Source organism: Montipora foliosa, chromosome 9, assembly GCF_036669935.1.
Source record: "Montipora foliosa isolate CH-2021 chromosome 9, ASM3666993v2, whole genome shotgun sequence".
Taxonomy (NCBI): domain Eukaryota; kingdom Metazoa; phylum Cnidaria; class Anthozoa; order Scleractinia; family Acroporidae; genus Montipora; species Montipora foliosa.
In genome coordinates, this window is record NC_090877.1 from 31,928,163 (window position 1) to 31,945,819 (window position 17,657).

At 39.3% G+C, this 17,657-nt stretch overlaps 3 protein-coding genes across 3 annotated transcripts in view; all 3 read right to left on the bottom strand.

The window, feature by feature from the left end:
* Positions 1-17,125, bottom strand: part of LOC137972097 (golgin subfamily A member 4-like) — a 32,450-nt gene extending 15,325 nt beyond the window's left edge. The window contains exons 1-3 of the mRNA XM_068818923.1: positions 17,005-17,125; positions 11,119-15,393; positions 7,274-8,008 (exon numbers count right to left, since the gene is read on the bottom strand). Of these exons, the coding sequence (XP_068675024.1) occupies positions 7,274-8,008; positions 11,119-15,190 (4,807 nt within the window). The 5' untranslated portion in view covers positions 15,191-15,393; positions 17,005-17,125. The remainder of the gene's footprint in view (positions 1-7,273; positions 8,009-11,118; positions 15,394-17,004) is intronic.
* LOC137972093 (putative leucine-rich repeat-containing protein DDB_G0290503) lies at positions 449-5,398 on the bottom strand. The gene has a single exon (XM_068818918.1). The coding sequence runs from the start codon at positions 5,396-5,398 to the stop codon at positions 1,118-1,120; it is 4,281 nt and encodes a 1,426-aa protein (XP_068675019.1). The 3' UTR covers positions 449-1,117.
* LOC137972096 (paramyosin-like) lies at positions 5,491-6,846 on the bottom strand. The gene has a single exon (XM_068818922.1). The coding sequence runs from the start codon at positions 6,844-6,846 to the stop codon at positions 5,491-5,493; it is 1,356 nt and encodes a 451-aa protein (XP_068675023.1).
* Positions 17,126-17,657: the final 532 nt, after the last annotated feature.

The following is a 17,657-nucleotide window of genomic DNA, read 5'->3' on the forward strand; positions in this document are numbered from 1 at the left end:
GAGAGGTGAATTTACGAGTTGATCAATCCTAGGAATCAAAGGGTCGGATACTGAGGAAATTGTGTTAAGAATAATTATACAGTCTTGAACGGGATTCGAACCCAGCTCCTATCTTAGCTCACTGTGATAGCTGCGATGATCTTCGTTTAAACTTTCATATTTTTGCTTTACGCATGCCCACTTCACTTTAGATAAAGTTCATCGTTTCAAAAGCATCGTTATTTCAATCGTTTTCGGCCCAAGCGGACTTCATTGATTACGAGGTTGAGATAATTTTTCAAGATAAATCAAATGATTTTTTTAGGAAGGTCGCTTTATTCTGAAACAAAGTGCGGTCAACGAAACATTTCGTTTATGAGAAGAGTTCATTTTTCGACGGCACTAACCTATTGCTCGTTCAGTCAAGGAATTAAGTCGTGCCCTTTCAGCGTTGGCATCAGACTGAATGTAACATGTAACAACTTCTAAATTCATTTATTTTAGGTTGCGGACCCCTTTCAAAATGAACTACTATCAGTTAAATGAAACACCAGTAAAGGGCAACCACACACTATCCGCCCGAAGTGCTATTTTTCCTATCTACTTCCAATGTTATCGTTTTCTTTTAAATATATATAAAAAGAAGGTTGCTTTTCTCCTTTACTTCAAAAGCGCTTGATAAAGGCTGTTATCTCGCTCACACGAGGCACACAAAATACTGAAATGTATGAAATATACTAACAGGTTTGCTGTTTTTTGTTGCTTTGAGGCCACTTGGTAGCAACTTTAACGGTGGACCTGAAACAAATCATGGCTACAACGAGCCTCAAACCTATCCATGCGTTGTTGAAAATTCTTGTTTCTGATCTGATAGAGTAAAACAGAACCGAAATTGGTAAGTTATCAATTAACACATTGATTCCTGGGAGTGTCAGTCTAACGAGGCCAGACTATTTTACTCGTCGTCAATGGGTTAACAACCTCTACATCCAGTCATGCACTCCCATTAATTAACATTTGAGGAAAAACCGCGAAAGTCTCCATTCTCAATAAACCACAATTAAGGCTGTCTATTGAACGTTTCATGCAATGGTCTTATAACAAAGTCCTTCGTGGTGTCCTTTTAGTTTTAAGAAATTCAATATCCAGGTTTTCTTTCTCCCGATCCTCTCTCTGACAGGATGTAATTGCTTAGAGATTTCATTTCTTTCATCTTGCTGTTTAGAAGACTCCTCAAGCGCTCCGACTCTTTTCTACTATTTTTTATGGCCTCAAGAAGTTCCTTTTCCTGCCTCGAGTCTTCAAGTCCCATGTTCATCTCTCCTCGTGTGCATAGCATGTTCTCCATTTGAGCGCATTTGAGGTCAGCATGTAGGCTTCCTAGTTCTAGGTGATAACTTTCCTTCAGCATTCGAATTTGCTCGATTAAATCAGTGATTTCTCTTGTCCTTTCTTGAAGCCGTTGTTTCATGATATCCATCACACCATTTTTCTCGCTGGTATGCGTTGCGTTTGCTTGAAGACGGAACTTCAGGTTGTCTATCTCTATGTCTTTTGATTCCATAGCAAGCTTTGATGAAATTTCATCTGCACGCCTCTGTTGTTCGTTTGCTTCTTGAATAACGCGCACTTCTAGTTCCAAGGCTTCTACTCGGTCGCGCAGAAATTTGATCTCTTTCTCGTAACGTGTGCGCAGTCTTTTCATCTTCTCTTCCTTTGACTGACTGACATTCTTCTCTTGTTCCATTTCACTCAAGACAGATTTAACCTCGCGTTCCCAGCATTCTCTTTCGATCACATAGCTTTGAAGCTTGCTGTTAGTCGACGTTAGGTCCAGTTTCAGCTCAGATTCTCGGCTGTGCTTTTGCGCCAGATCTTTCTTTAGGAATTCGTTCTCCTTTTCTGTTATTTTGGTCTTAGAAAGGGTTTCGCTAAGTTCTTTGTCCTTTTCATGTATCTCCTTTCTCAGCGATTCAGCTTCGGCTCTTAACTTGCCAATCTCAAGTTGTTTACGCACAGAATCCGAGCATGCGTCACTCTGAACCTTGACCATCTGTCGTTTAAAGTTCTCCATTTCGCGGAAGGAATTCCCTGCCTTCTCCTCTGCATTGTTTAAGTTTTCCTCCAATTTCATTAACCTTTCTGTTTTGCTCTCCTTCTGTTGTAAAGCTTTCTTCAATTCAGCCTCGAGGTTATTATTTTCGTTTTGCAGATCATTGATTTGACTTCTTAAGTTACCACTTAGCTCTTTTTCTGATTGTAACATTTCTTTTAGCTGCATCAGATCTTTTCTTGTAGTGGCCAGCTGCTGTTTCAGTATTTCATTAGTAGCTTGCAGGCTTCCCAGCTGGATCTCCAGTTCCTCGCATTTCTCTTGCCAATTCTTCATGTCATCAACTGTATTCTCCAAGTTTGAGTTTTTGTTGGCGAGGTCATCTTTCAGATCTGCAATCTGACTCTCAAGAACTTCATTCTTGTTGATTTTCTCTCGACAAACACTGTCTAATTTTGCCAATTGCTCCTCCACTCTTCCAAGTTTTGAGTAAAGCTCTATCTTATGTTCGTTTGCTTCGTCATAAAGTCTTTGCAGTTCATTAAGCTTTTCTTTGGTGGTACTGAACTCGTTTTCTTTGTCGCGGATAAGTTTTTGAGATGCTAAATCATTTTCTTCTAGCTCAAGTGTGCGCCTCTCGAACTGTAGACAATTTTCCTCCAGTGTGCGTAGCTGCTGTTGTCTTTCGTCGAGGTCGTCCTTTGCATCAACAATTTGCCTGCGTGTCGCGTTTAGCTCCTTAGCATGTCGGCCTTTCTCTTCTTCACAAGTTTTCAACTTTTCTTTTATTACGTCCAAAGCTTCTTTAGTGTTCTTCAAGTCTTTCTCAAGAAAGACCTTCTCCCTCTTTATCTCTGTCATCTCATTGTTTTTCTCTTTTTCCATTTCCACAGTTTTTAGTTTCAAACTTCCTAGGCGTTTTCTCAGTCGCTTTACTTCATTTTCCAATTTTGCGTTTTTCTTTTCCAAGTCATGCAAATGCCTCTTAAATTCAGACATACTGTTTCCCTCTTTGTGAACATGATCCTCCAAGCGCGTTATCTCCTCCAATTTAGCCGCCAGTTGTTGCTGAAGACCCCTGTTGTCATAAAAGGAGGCCAGACACGTCTTATGAAAAGAGGTCATCACATGTTTCATCGACGATTCCCGAGTTGACAGATGGTTTGCACCCACTCCATCAGTGCCTTCTTCATCCTCTCTAGCAATAAACTCTGGAAACTCTGAGAATGGGAGCTCAGCCAAGAGCTCGCCGCTGTTCGTAGCTTTCATCTTTTGAACAACCTTTAGTTTTGCTTGGGCTTCTGCTAAGAGATCTTCGACGTCAGCATTTCTTTCTTGGAGTTCCTTTTCGAGCCTTTCAACTTTTTCCAGTGTGATTCCTAATCGCTCTTTTAAGTCGTCATTCTCAGAGCTTGTTTTCGTTAAGGCATCTTTTGTTGTCATCAATTCTCCCTTAAGGCTGCAATTTTTTAGTGATAATTCGTCTAATTCGTGATCGCGTCTGGTGATATCTTCTTCGAATGCTCTTTCTTTTTCAGTCAAATACTCGCTTGTCTGTTTCAGTTCATCTTCGGTCTTTTCTAAGGACGACTTAACTTGCTCTAAGTATGTTTTCAAGTATCCACACTCATCCGTTGCTTTTTGGTGGAGAGTCTTGAGCTTGTACACTTGATCATTCCATACTGCTCTCTCGTTGTCGTTATTATCTCTCTCAGCTTGCAGCGTGAATTGAAGTTGTTGAATGCGCTGGGATACTGAGGCGTTCTGCTCTTTTATTTCTTTGTTTTCTGACCTCAACTTTTGAATAGTTCCCTCTGCGTCCGAAAGTAAGTTTTGACTTGCCCAGTATTTTTCGAATAATTCTTGTTTCTTCTCTTCGAGTGACTTGATCTTGAGCTCGTCGTTTTTGAGTTCCTCTTGCAAATCATCCAATTGCTTTTGCCTTCTGTCAAGAGCACTGTTAGTCACCGAGAGTTCTTTTTTCGCTGTTAATAACTCAGTTTTCAGATTATCTGCAGTTTCTTCATTGCTGGCAATGATAACCTCCAAGGCCTCGTTCAGGGATGAGACTTTACATGAGTTTAATTCCTTTTCTTTAAGAAGCTCTGAACAGGTTCCATGTAGTTTTGCGATTTTCTCCTCTGCCGCTATCAGTTCATTAGTAAGCTTTTTTCGTTCCTTTTCACCTGTCTCGTGGGTTTTGCAAAGAGTAGCGTATTGTTCTTTACACTGGGCCAGTTCTTCTTCCAGTCTTTTCATCTCTATTGCTTGTAACTCTGTTTCTTTCCTCAAGGTGTTTTCTGCCATCTCCACAATGCTAACTTTCTCTTCCATCTCTGAGCTGTGTTCGCGCTGCCTTTCAAGTGCCCGTTCTAACTCTTGCAGATTATTTTTGTACTTCTTGCAAATTGCCGTGTTTTCGCTAAAATCCAACTCTACCTTTTGCTTCATCTCCTTTTCTAAGTTCACCTGTTTCTTTAAGTTCTCGACATCTTTACGAGCATTCTTCAATTCTACTTGTTGCTGGTACAGTTCTTCTCGGTTTCCATACATTTCAGCCTTCGCTTCTTCTTTTTCTTTCAGGGCATCCTCTAATTTTGACTTGAAGTCTCTAATCATTGATTCTGTATTCTTCAGCTCCTGCGCGAGTACTTGCTTGTCGTTAAATTCCGTCTCTAATGTCGCAATTCTTTTTTTATCATTCCGACCTTCGTCTTTCATCGCTCGAACGCACGCTTCCAAGTTAGAAATCTTCTCTTGTGCAACCAAGAGCTCTTTTTCCAGCACTATTTTTTTCTGCTCGGTTCTTAACAGAGTGGAATCCAGAGTCGATACCTGCTGGTTAGCTCGAACCAATTCATTATGTTGTTGTTCCGCTTTGCTTTCGTATTCTCCGAACAGTGACTCCAGCTCGGTGCATTTCCTTTGTAGCTGAATTATCGACTCTCGATTCTCCAAGTTTTCTTCTTTTACGTTTTTATTTTGTTCTTTCGTTTCTTCCAACACAGTTTCCTTCTGCTTCAAATCTTCTTTCGACCTCTTAATTTCTTCACTTAGTACTCGAGATGAGACGGAGAAAGTCGACAGCTGATTGCGAAGAAGTAAGAACTCCTTATTGATAAATTCAATATCTCTCTGGCAGTCTTTCGTATCAATTTCGGGAAGCTTGGCCTCAGATCGGCAAACGTCGAGATTTCTTGTGGTTGTGCGGATACTTTGCCTCAAATTTTCCAACACCTCTTCTCTTTCTGACCAATCAACTCCTCTTTGTGCGGTTTCTTTTTCAACGTTACGTTTATCTTCTCCTTGACTGTTCTTGATAGACACTATTATTTCACGATTCGGCAAGTTGCCCATCTCATTCATCAAAGTTTCTACATTCTGTTGTTGTGTTAAGACTTTCCTTGTTGCGACGTACAAGTCATTTGTTAGAGTTTGTTGTTTTTCTTGGAATTCCTTTATCTTTGCCTCCAGTGCTTGTATAATTTGGTTTTTTCAATGTCGTGTTTCATCACCTTGGTTTTCTCCAAGTGATTGATCTCTAATGCGGTTTCTAGCTCTTCATTCTTTAGTTTTGACTGAACAAGGCTCTTTTCCAAAGCATCAGTCTGCTTCCTGCTCTGCTCCTGCGCATTCATCAATTTTGCTACTTCAACATTAGCAAGGTTTAATTTCCGTTGCGAGTTTTCTTTCTGCTGGATAGAGTTACTGTAACGTTCTTCCATTTCCGACAAGTCTTTTTTAGCAAGCTGCAACTCTTCTTCCAGCCTACGCTTCTCTAGAGTAGCACACAAGTTCTCCTTTCGCATTTCCTCCACAGATTGGTCGGCTTTTTCTTGTTTTTCCTCCATCGATGTTAAGCAATTCTTTGTTCTCTCCAACTCATTCCGCACAGCTTCAAAGCTAGTAACAGCATCATTCTTCTGAGCCTCTATAATCTTCAAATTCACCCTCTCGTTATCAGCAGCTTCTTTTAGCTTCTTGTTATGTCGCTCAGCTTCAGAAACCACCATTTCAATCTCACACTTTGCTTGTGTCAGAGCGATTACATCTGTGCGCAACTTCTCGTTTTCAACTTGGAATGCATCGCTTGTGGTCTCAATCTCGGCCATCTTATCTTGGAAATACCTTAGCTTGTTCTCCAATTTTTCGTTTTCTTCATTAGCCCTCAGTAGATCATTTTTCAGATTTTCCGCTTCTTCTGAGGAAATCTCATTTGATTTTTCCAGCTTTGCGATTGTGCATTTCATTGCGTTCGATCTCAATTCAACGTCCTCAAGTTCTTCAAGTTTCGTTGTCATTTTCTTAATCGCCTCTTCGAAGCTTTTGTTTTGATCTTCAAGAGTTCTCTTTTGTTCTTCCAGCTTAACAATTGTAGCACTTTTTAACTCGTCACGAACTATCACTGCCTGGAGCTCTTCTTTCAATTCCTTCCTCATTTTCTCGGATTCCAAGTACTGAGTGAGGTGTTTTTGTAAGTCTCCGTTTGCCAGTTGTAAATCTGCGAGTTCCGCCTGAAGATTAGAAGCCAAGACTTCTAAATCTGTCTTATTCTTCAGTAACGTGTCCAACATTTCTTCTACGGTTGCTATGGGAACAGTTCCCTGTGCCGAAGAATAATTTTCGTCAGAATTGACAGACGGAGATAACAATTTGGTTGCGATGATTTGCAGGGTGTTCTTGTGTAAAGTGCTTTCATCGATCAACCTTCGCGAGAGGTCTTCAAATCTCTTCCTCTGGGACGCTTCATGTTCCAGTTTTTCCGTTACCGATTTCGAGTGCAGCTCTAATGATTTCTCTTTGTTTTCATGCATCTCAATTTTCCCTGTAACTCTGTGAACTCTTTTGTGCGGTTCTCAAGCTCTGACTTCAAGAGGTCGGCTTGTGAGGATACAACGGACAAGCTGCGCTCTGCACTCACAATCTTGTTTTTTGCATGTTGTAATTCGTTCTCCAGCATCTTGGCCTTCTCTTCTAGGCTAACAACACTCTTCCCTTTCACAGCGACGTCACTTTTCAGCATCTCATTCACTTCAATTAGATGCCGCATTTCACCCTCGATTTTTTCCTTACGCACAGTTAAATCGTAAAGCTTACTGCGCATAGCTTCGTTCTCCCGGACAACTGCTTTGAAGTTTTCGATCATCGACGGCATTTTGCATAACAAGCCCGTGTCTTGCTCACCGAAGCTATCCGCAGAAAATGCATTATCAGAGGCTACAGATGTTGGGCTGTTAGGACCTGAACTGAAATCAAAAGCAGCAGAAGTAAGCGAAATGCCAAGGGCGGAATCAGGCGAAACACTCTCATCTATTCGGATACTCGAGTTTTTGCGCAAGTCGTCCATCGTTCTGGAAGCGTTTAAAATCTGTACTTCAATTTCCTCTTTCTCTTTTTCCGTGGCCTCTAGTTCACAGTCTTTCTCGCTGAGCTTCTTCTTTACATTCTCGATCTCAAGCTTCAAATCGTGGTTTTGATTTTTGACGATCTTGTAGGCTTCGTTGGCTTCTGTACATGCTGATTTTAAACTAAATAACCTCTCTCTTTGCCTCTTGTCATCCATTTCCATTTTCTCCATTTTGAACTTCAGGGCATCCAAGCTTTTCATGTTTTCCATCCGCAGCTTTTCTTCTTGTCTCAAAATCTTATTTTTGTTTTCAATCTGTGATTTTAGATCAATGTTTTCTGCTGTAAGCATTTTGAGCTTGTCTTCTTTTCCCTTACTTAAGGCTTGTGCGTGGCCAAGGTCTTTTTGCAACGCGATGATTCGTTCATTGGTGTTCTTCAATTCCTTCTCAACTTTATCCTTCTCTTGTGTAGTGAGTAAGTATTTGAGCTCTGTTTCTTTGAGCTTGCCCGTTAAGGCCTTATAGTCTTCTTCGGACATCTGTTCTTTCATGTCCATTCTAAGTTGGCATACCTCGTTTTCCAATGTTTGGTTCGTCTCTTGAAGCAATTGGATGGTCTTGTCTTTCGCTACAAAAAAGAACAAGTCACAGGTATTATTTATTAGGAACGTTAAGTGCTAAAACAAACAAATTAACACTTAAAGACTAAGAATTGAACTGTTCTGTACCTTAACCTCAAATAAACTTAACGCGAGATCCAACGCGTAAAAGGATCATGCAGGATATCAGAGTTCATTGTTATTTTAATCCAGTGGGAATTATGACTTTAAATAGCCGGCGCTCCTGGAAGGAACTGTTAAAATGGATGAATTAACATTCAACTCCTGCCAACTTTATGATAAAGCCTAGGATCTACTCTCTTTAATTTAAGTAGGCTTCATTTTTCTCGGGGATGAGTATTAAAAATAAGAGTGTGACGAAAGAGGCATCGGTACTCAGTATTACAACAATGATGAGTAGCGTCCTTTACTTCAGTAAAACAAAAGGATTATTGAACCGAACAGAAAACACTTTTCAAGCCAATAGTACTCCACAGTTTTTTAAACAGTATGTGAATTTAACGCTCACTTATCGGGAAACTTAGCAGAGTTAATGATTTGAACGGATTTGGCAAGGTCTTAATTTGCGTGTATGAAGCTGTGTTTGCAACATTTTCTCTAACGTACGGCGTTAATGTACAATGCAATTAATATTCTGCCTGAGTGGGCTCTGTGACGAAAGAAAAGAAAGCAAAAGAACTAAAACAATACACTAAAGAACATGTTTGACTAACGTAGCAGGAAAATTGTGAGTCCTTTACGTACAGAATGGTAAATCCATTAATTTGAGACAAATTAATGAAATACGTTCTTAGCGTTGACGTAACAATGTGAGAGTACTGTACCAACCTTTTTGCAATCGGAAACTCGTAATTTTAAATAAGGGAATAGAAAAAAGCGACAAACTAGAGAGTAGATTTGCAAGGGAAAATATGTATTTTTTATTTTAAGGGCATGCTAGACTCTACCAACGGAAAACGATATTAACAATTGTACAGGAACGATGTAATGCTCAAATAGAACTTTTCTTTGACTGTGTTTATTAAACGTTATTCGATAATGTTAAAGAACATTAAATTTTGATACACAACAGAGAAGTGGTTTCTCTCTATGCAGGTAATTCTTACGTCGGGTCTTGCTTGAACTATAGGGGTGAACTCACACAACCCGTTCAAAAAACAGGATTAGTTACGTAAGATCTTTCACTTTTGCGTTGGTTTTTCGATATCCGGCTTAAAAGATTAGAGGAAAGAAAACTATTGTTTTAACTTGAATAACAACAATAAATACGCCACCGAAGATTAAAAGATCAACATTGATCAAGAAGATTAGTTGATACGTTTTGTAAAAATCTTGATCGCGACATGCAAGGATAAAACGCGCCAATTGACTGGAAAGTTAATTCTCTGTATCGGGTCTTTTTTTTGTCGACGTTTTACTTTTACTAAGCTGAAGAATATCGTTTTTCTCAGTCGTCTCTACCCCGCAAGACAATTAGACATTTATTTTATTCAAAGGGTGATTGAGTTGAATTTTGTGTACCTCGTTTTTACTCGTGGATATATCCACGAGTTTTGGTGAGGTTCTTTATGCAAATGTGTCACTCCTGCGTAACCGGAAGTTCGATCTAATAAGCCAATCATCAATCAGGATGGATAATCACAACACAGCTTAGAAAGCTGTGACTTCCTGTTCGCGTGGTTGTGCACCGCCATTGCTGTATGCCGCTTTTATACTTAAGTGTTTGAGCACCTTCCGCTGCATTTAGAAGCAAGAAACGGAAGAATTAAAGAAATGGCTTTCTTCGAAGGTGAAGCAAAATATTCTGAACAAGTACAGATTGATGCAATTAGTTGTGCACCGCCTTTCACTGACCAACGCGAAGACTTTAATAAGTACGCGTGTAGAAATGGAATCGACAGACACAATGTGAGAAGACAGTGCTGTTCATCCCCTAAGCTCACGGGGAATAAATAAATTCCATTTGGAAGGTGACTGCCATTTGGAGAGTAACACCGAAGCTATCAAAGTATACCTATGTTTATCAAAGCTATCACGAAGTTCTGCAAGCTATGAGTCATCAAATCCACATGAATACAACTTGAACAAATCAAACTGATCCAAATCCATCAAATCCAAGCAATCCAGAACATATCAGAGACATACATATCAGAAAAGCATAAAACCATTTAAGAAAAGCTATGCAGAGCTTAAGGCTAAACCAAACTGAAATTTGTCAAGGTCAAGACTCTATAATTTAGACATTCCATGTCAAAAGTGATTCATTCTTTTTCGTGATAAGATAACACATGGCCCTGAATATGTATGCACTTGCTGTGATCATTCATGGTTCAGATCATCTGTTTCTAAGTGTAACAGTATCAAATATAGTGAAAAATATTCGCAAGGTTTGTTGGAGGAATGTATAACTGGCACAAAAAGTGTTTACATTACTGAATGGATCTGCTCTACTTGCTAACCCTGATGACATTAACAATATGACCTGGCAACAAAAATCAGACCTTATGCTAAATTACTCTGTCATCTGTGCAACGAACTTTGAACACATGGTCCAGCTCTTTATAGAGGATGTGTTAACGAGTAATCTTATCCCTATTGGAGAAATGGTATACTTATTTCACAGGGTTGAATTGCAGCAAAGGGGATTACCTCACATACATGCATTATTTTGGGTATCTAGTTGTATATGAGAGCCCACCGTGCTGTTACACAATTATCCAACTATCAATGATAATGCATAAAGAAAACTTCAGCCTGCCAATTTTAAACAATCGCGGTAACTTTCATATCCACGAGTAACGACAGTGGCACTTTGATTGATTATCGAACAGGTTTTCAATCAGGTAGCCTTAAACTAAAGTCAACTGAGGTATAATTGGTTTGGCTAAGGACTAAAGACACAAACACAAAGCCAATACATGCAGATGGCGCGCGTCATTCAGCGGGAAAACTCCAGCGAAACAATTATTGTTATAGTTGTTCTTGATGGTGTTGTTAAAGTTATAGCTGAATGATGATTTTTTTTTTATCTCTGAATGGCTGTCTTTGGCGTACGACTTTATGAAACGCGGTAACGCATAACCAAATCAAAAGAGAAATTACTGTGATATATACCTACCAGCTAAAGTGGAGTCTCTCTCTTGCAGCGCATCCCGTAAACTTGTCTCCAAATTTTCTATCTGTCTAGTATTGTTAACATTCTCGTTCACAAGTCCACGTAGCTCTTTCTCTTTCTCAATCAGTAGGCCTGCATTCTTTTCAAGTGCTCTTTGCGTATCATGTACACCATCTTCGAACTTTTGAATCTGTTGGCGAAGAATTGCTAGTTCGTTACCTTGGCTTCTTTTCACATTTCGCAGCTGTTGTACAGTAGCTTCCAAATTTTGTTTTTCACTTTGAATCGCCTCTAACTCTACCTGTAAAGTTTTTAATTGTCCTTTAAATTCGTTCAGTCCTCTACGCATATCTTCCACATTTACATTGCCATAAACCTCATTAGGAACCACGTAGATATCAGGTACGTATTTCTGAGCCTTCAGAATTTCACTCTCTTTCTCTTCACAAGCCGCTAAATCATTAACCTCCTTTGTGGACAAAACGTCTTGAATCATCTTTTCGAGGTTTTCTTTTTCTTGTGCAATCTTTTCAATTTGTTCGTCTCTTTTTAAAATTTCTTTCAATTTTAGCTCTAAGATCGAGTCTTTTTCAGTGATGTTTGTCTCTAGCAAGTATATCTGTTCTTGCAGCTGTTCATTTTTTAGTTGTTCTTGTGTTAGTTGACAAATGGTCTTGTTATCTTCTTCTGCTTGACATTTTAAGTCTTGGATTTTTTTGTCCGCTCCTAAGATTTGATTCTTGAGATTGTCCACTGTTAATTTAAGCTGTGAATTGTAAGCCAGCAATGATCTTTCCTTTTCAACTTTTACTTCCGCTTCCTTTATTTCAAATCCTTCCACTACTCCTGTAAGCTTTTGATTATCTCTTCTTAGCTCGCTATTTTCACTTTCAGGTATGTGGTTTTCTTTCCTTGTTTCATTAACAGAAACTAGAAGGTCTTCATGGTTATTGTCCACCGCCTGTTTTACGCCCTTTTTCTCAATGGGAGAACTGTTTGGATGTGAAATCTCGGATTCGTTTCTCTTCAGTACCTCCACCGAGCCTTGTTTTTCCTTTCTTTCTTCTATCGTGTATGAAGTTTGAGTCGTGCACCGTTCCATGTCTCCTTCTCTATTCTTAAGATCAGAAATTAATTTTTTGGATTTGTACTCATCAGTTGTTTTCTCAGCCTTGCCATTGTCAACTGAGACAGCCGCATCAAATATCACCGACTTGCACTCTTGTGTACCATTTGCTGCATAGTGATTCATCTCTTTTTGGTTTTTTTTGAGCGACGTATTTACATCAGAAAGTTCGGATTTACTCCTTTCAGTGTTTTCGTTAAGCGCTCCGCGTTTTGACATTTCATCCTCAGAAGACATCTGCAAATCAGAAATTTTGCATTTACACGTCTCGAGGTCTTCTGTCGAGTTGATAATTTTTACCATTGATTGATAAGCTGAGATTTTTACGTCAGATACACAGCGTTTGCATTCTGAAGTCTCCTCCACGTTCCAACTATTTTGTCTCTGGGCATTTTGAGGAGACACTATTAAATCTTCCATGTTGGATTTGTTTTGTGCAACGTCTCCGGTAGGACTTTCATCTTCTTTCCTCTTTTCCTCTTGCAAGGATTTCAAATCTGAGATTTCCTCGTTTTCAACCTTTCCTTCGGTATTACTTGTAACTATTTCTTGGATTTGTTTCTCATCGTCAAGTGAGACTTCAGGAGCCGAATGAATCCCTAGAACGCCATCTTCACATGCATTGTCTTTGCTGTTCAAAACAGATGGATAGTTTACGGCATTTATTTCATTAACAGTTTCCTCTTTACTTGGTTGCTCAACGCTCTGAATAAGTAATTGTATTTCTTCCTCTTGCTTTTCTAATTCGTTTTGAAGCTCCTTGATTTGTTTTATCCCTTGTTCTTTTTCACTTCTAGTTTCCTCAATAGCTGTCCAAAGCTCTGATACTCTTTTTGGCTGATTAAAAGGTGGATAATCCTTGACAAAAGTCGCTTCTTCAGACTTGTTTTCCTGCAGTTGCTGATTTTCCTCTTTTCTCTTGATGACTTCATGCTTTTCTCCCATTGTGGCTTCGGGCTCTTTACTCTCAGTGTTCACTTTCTTTCCTAACTCTTCTGTACCTTTGGAATGATCCATGCTTTCTTCTAGAAAAGCCCCATGATTGCCGATTTGTACATGTACCTGTTTGTTTGTTCGTTTGGTCAAAGTCAACTCCGTTCTGCTGATTCTGCGCTCACTTTTGACGTGGCCACTCGAAGTCGTGTCCACTGAAAACCTTCTCCTTGCTGCACGAGATCTTTCCTCTTGAAAAATCTTTACACCATTCGCTTCACCTCCAACCTGAACTCCCCTATTGTTCACGGGAATAAATTTACTTAGCTGTGGCAAGCTGTTTCTTCTAACAGCAAAGAGCTCTTGCTTTAATGTTTCCACCTTCCTTGTCAGGGTTGGTTGTAAACAAGGGATAAAGTTCAGTTCAACTCTATGTGACCTATTCCTCGTTTTAGTATCGGTTTGTGTTTCTACATCTATCATTTCTCCCACTTCTTTCTTTGCTGTTTCAAGTTCTTCCTTAAGATTTAGAGTTTCTTTTTGCGCCGCCAGTAAACTTTCTTCTGTCGCCACAATCCTCATTTCTTTCTCATTGAGTTCCTTTTCCCTTTTCTCACTTTCAAGGCTTCTCCTTTCCAACAGGTTTTCGAGATTACACAAATTATTTTGAGACTCGATCAACTTATCTGACAGCAATAGCTTCTCTTTCAGCATATCGGCCATTCTTCGCTTCATTGAAAGAACTTCCATATCACCAGATGACACTTCACTTGTCGAATTTTCTGTTCTTCTCTCCATGATTTGTATGTCACTCTCAAGGTCCAGCTTTTCCTCTTGTAAAGCTCTTCGCGCCAAACAGATGCGTTCAACTTCTGCGTTGTCTGTGGATGCTTTTGCAATTGATCGAATCTTTTCCTCATCTTCTTTCATTGAATTGTGAGCCAATCGTAGCTCCTTTGAGAAATCTTTAACATCAACGTCTAACGTATTGAGTTGCTTTTCTACTTTGTCTTTTAATCTTTGGGCTGTCTCGATATGAGAAGATTCAATCTTGTCCAAACTTCTGATGTGATGTTGGGCTTCCTGTATCATTTTTGACACATAAACTTTTTGTTGTTTTTCTTTACCCAGCCGACTCCTCAGTGCTTCAGTGACGATTCGTTCAATCACCATGGTGATCTTCTCTACTTGGGTACTTCTTTCAGGGACTTTGCTCTTACTTCCAACGAGGGCACTCTCCAAGTCCCTTTGAAAAATTGTTTTTTCTCCCTCCGACAATGCGTAAGACGATTTCCATTTGTCTTCCGTATTGTCCTCTTGCATTAGGGTCTCTAAGGCTTCCTTTTCCATTCGAAATTTGCTAGAGGTGACATTATGTGCTTGTATCTCGTTTTGCAATTGTTGAAGAAAATATCGCCGCCTGGTACTTTTGTCTAGACTGGTCTGGAGAAGCTGTGCACATTTTCGATAGGCTTCCGACCTCTGCACTCGAAGCTCTCTGACTTTCCCTTCCTGAACATGAAGCTTGTTTCGCATTTCATGTAGCTCATTATGAAATCTCTTGTTTGATTCGTTTGCCATCTTTACTTGCCGCTCCAAAATCTTGTTCTCTGTTTCTAAGGAAATCTTTTTTGATCTCAGTTTTCTTATTTCAGAATTGTTTTTGCTATTTTCCTTTTTCCTGTCAACAAACTCTTCATTCAATAGGTCGATTTCGTGGCGTAAATTTTCAATTGTCGTGTCCTTGGCGACCGAAAGCTTTTTTTCATCCTTAAGACTTTCCCTCAGTCTTTTAATGACATCGTTTGCTTCCTTCAAATCATTCATCATTGCCGGTGGTACCTCTGCTTGTGCCAAGGACTTTTTAATTTTAACGCGTGATTGCGAATCAAATGTCTTGCTTGACGAGTCTCTCCTCTTCATTTCAATATCTTTTACATCTGCCTCCATACTGACGCTAGATAGCTCCCCGCTATCCACGATCTTTTCTTTAAAATTTTCTTCCATTCTCTTCATTGCCGCTGATCTACAGTTTGAAACTTCATTTTAAACAAAGTATTTAAATTGTCGACAAGATTCTATTTATTAAGTGAACATTTTTTCTTGAATGGAAACCAGGCTGTAGTTGTCGTTCAATGTCTGCCTGATGTGCGTCACGTTTATCCAATCAGGTCAGCCGACACAGGGCAAAGCGTATTTTGGGCGTTCCTTGGTAAAACCTGAAGAAAGCATAAAATAGGAAATTAACTAAGAAGAGGAACTATTTTATTTAATTTGTAGTATTAGCTGGTGAACATAACGGCCGCAGTTTCTATCCAACCGCTTCTTATACCAACCCATATTTTCTCTTAAGAAGTTGGCACAAGGTATAAAAATTACCGTGGCGTTATCCTGACCGATTGAGAGTAAGACCTACAATAGCTGTGTCCACCTCCTGCATTCTCTTGAGGATGTTTGTCTGCCACCAGTCTTAATTGACTTGTTTGAGCTAATTGAGCTGATTTAATGGCAATTGGGAATAATAACTCCATAATGCGGTTAACTGAAAAAGCCTCTGGCATGATCATCAAAATTTGTTAAGGCAAGCATGAAGTCATTTTGTTTAAAGAAAACTGTAGAAATAAAAGTGCTTTGCGTTTTTCAGCCACTATAAAGCAGGATGTACTTATTTAATATGGCAATTTTCGTGCTTACTTCTCATAAAGCTTTCGCGGTTAACAGATATCTCTAAAATGATATTTTTACGTTTTCCAATCCCACGATTTATAACACGGAATATTTTGAAAGAACAGGATTTTGGTTTTCCCAGAGATATCGGACGGGTCTTTAAGGCTCTTGAATTGCGGCCTCTCGAGCAGAAATATTTTCCGGATAATTACTATTCAAGTTCCTGTCAAGTTCGTCAAGGAAGTTGTTCGTGACCGCTTCGTTTTGCAACACCTATAAGTTTTTTTACGATATTATCGATCTCGAGAAAGAATTTGCATTTGACTTAATTCTCCCTCCCGCTGATTCTGGATGATTTGCATCGATGCTGTTGCTACAGCAATTTACTAGGATCTGTAAAATCGATTAACACTTTTTAACAACAACTAGTTGCCTGTAAGGTGACAAGTTTTCCTTGACAAGGAAAAATTGCTCGTGTAGATGGGGAATAGTGGACAAACTTTCCTTGTCAAGGAAAATCTGGCATGCTAGCTTTTCCTTGACAAGGAAAAATTGTCAAGTCTGAAATTTGCTCGTGTAGATGGACAACAAGGAAAATGTGACAAGGAAAACTTGTCATATTTTTCATTTACACTACCAAGGAAAACTTGTCAAGGAAAACTTGTCAAGGAAAACTTGTCAAGGAAAACTTGCTAGTGTGTACAGTCGGCAAATTTTCGTTGACAAGTGGACTTGTCAAGGAAAAATTGCTCGTGTAAATGGGGCTTAAAGTTATTTCAACTAGCATTTCGTCCGTAAGAGCCAAATCAGTCGCCTGCTGGTGAATCACGAAATCCTCTCAGCCCTTTTCATAAATTTATAGACATGCAATATGATAATTATTTTTCCAATGGTCAGTGAAAAGCGTGTCAAACTTCTTGTTTACTTCATTTCCATGGGGAACTTGGATCTTTAAGTGTCAAATTTCTCGCTCTCAATGTCCAAACTTGACGGCTAAAGCAGAGACAAAGGAGACTTTTTGTAGTCGCTGTCAGACTGTTAAATGCACTTTTTTGCTCAAATGTTCATTGCATCATACAGGGCAGTATTCTGTCCGCTAGTTATTATTACCAAAAAGGCAAAGTACCTATTGCATAAATATAACGAAAACATGTTATACTTACTTTTGACCATACAAATCCATCATTGGATCAAACAACGAAAGTCGTTTCTTTCCTCTGAAAAGCGCTCAGGATACTCTCTCGTTTACCAATGACGCGATTCAAACCACGCTTCCTTCAGATCAGTGAAGGTTTCTAAGTGGATTCCAGAGACCCACTATGCATAAACTATGAACTCGTAATGACTGACAATTGTTTTGACAAAAGTTGTTTATCCATTACGCCTGGTCTAACATCCACGACTCTTAACATAAACAGACAAAAGATCAACAAATTTTAAAGCGTAGTTTTCTGAATACATTGAAAACTTTTTTTGTTATGAAATAGAGCTTTTAATAATCGTCGCACGTGTGCTATTGGCAGGAAACACTTGAGATTCTATGCCAAGTTGTGAATGATGTTTAAGCTTTAATAACATTCTCTCCGCCGAGTAACGGCAATAAAGCATTGTATTACAACGTTCGTAATCTCGATTCTTGGAGAAAGCGATTGGGTTCTTCCTTTCAGAGTTGTCTTCCCCCGAAAAATGTGCGCTTGTTTATTAGTGAGGGGTAAATATTTGCCTCCAATAATACAGCTAATGGCTCGATAAACACAGACAAACAATGTAGAGTAGTGTTGCCCAAGCTAGATTTGGTTCAGTTGTTAAGCGTTCT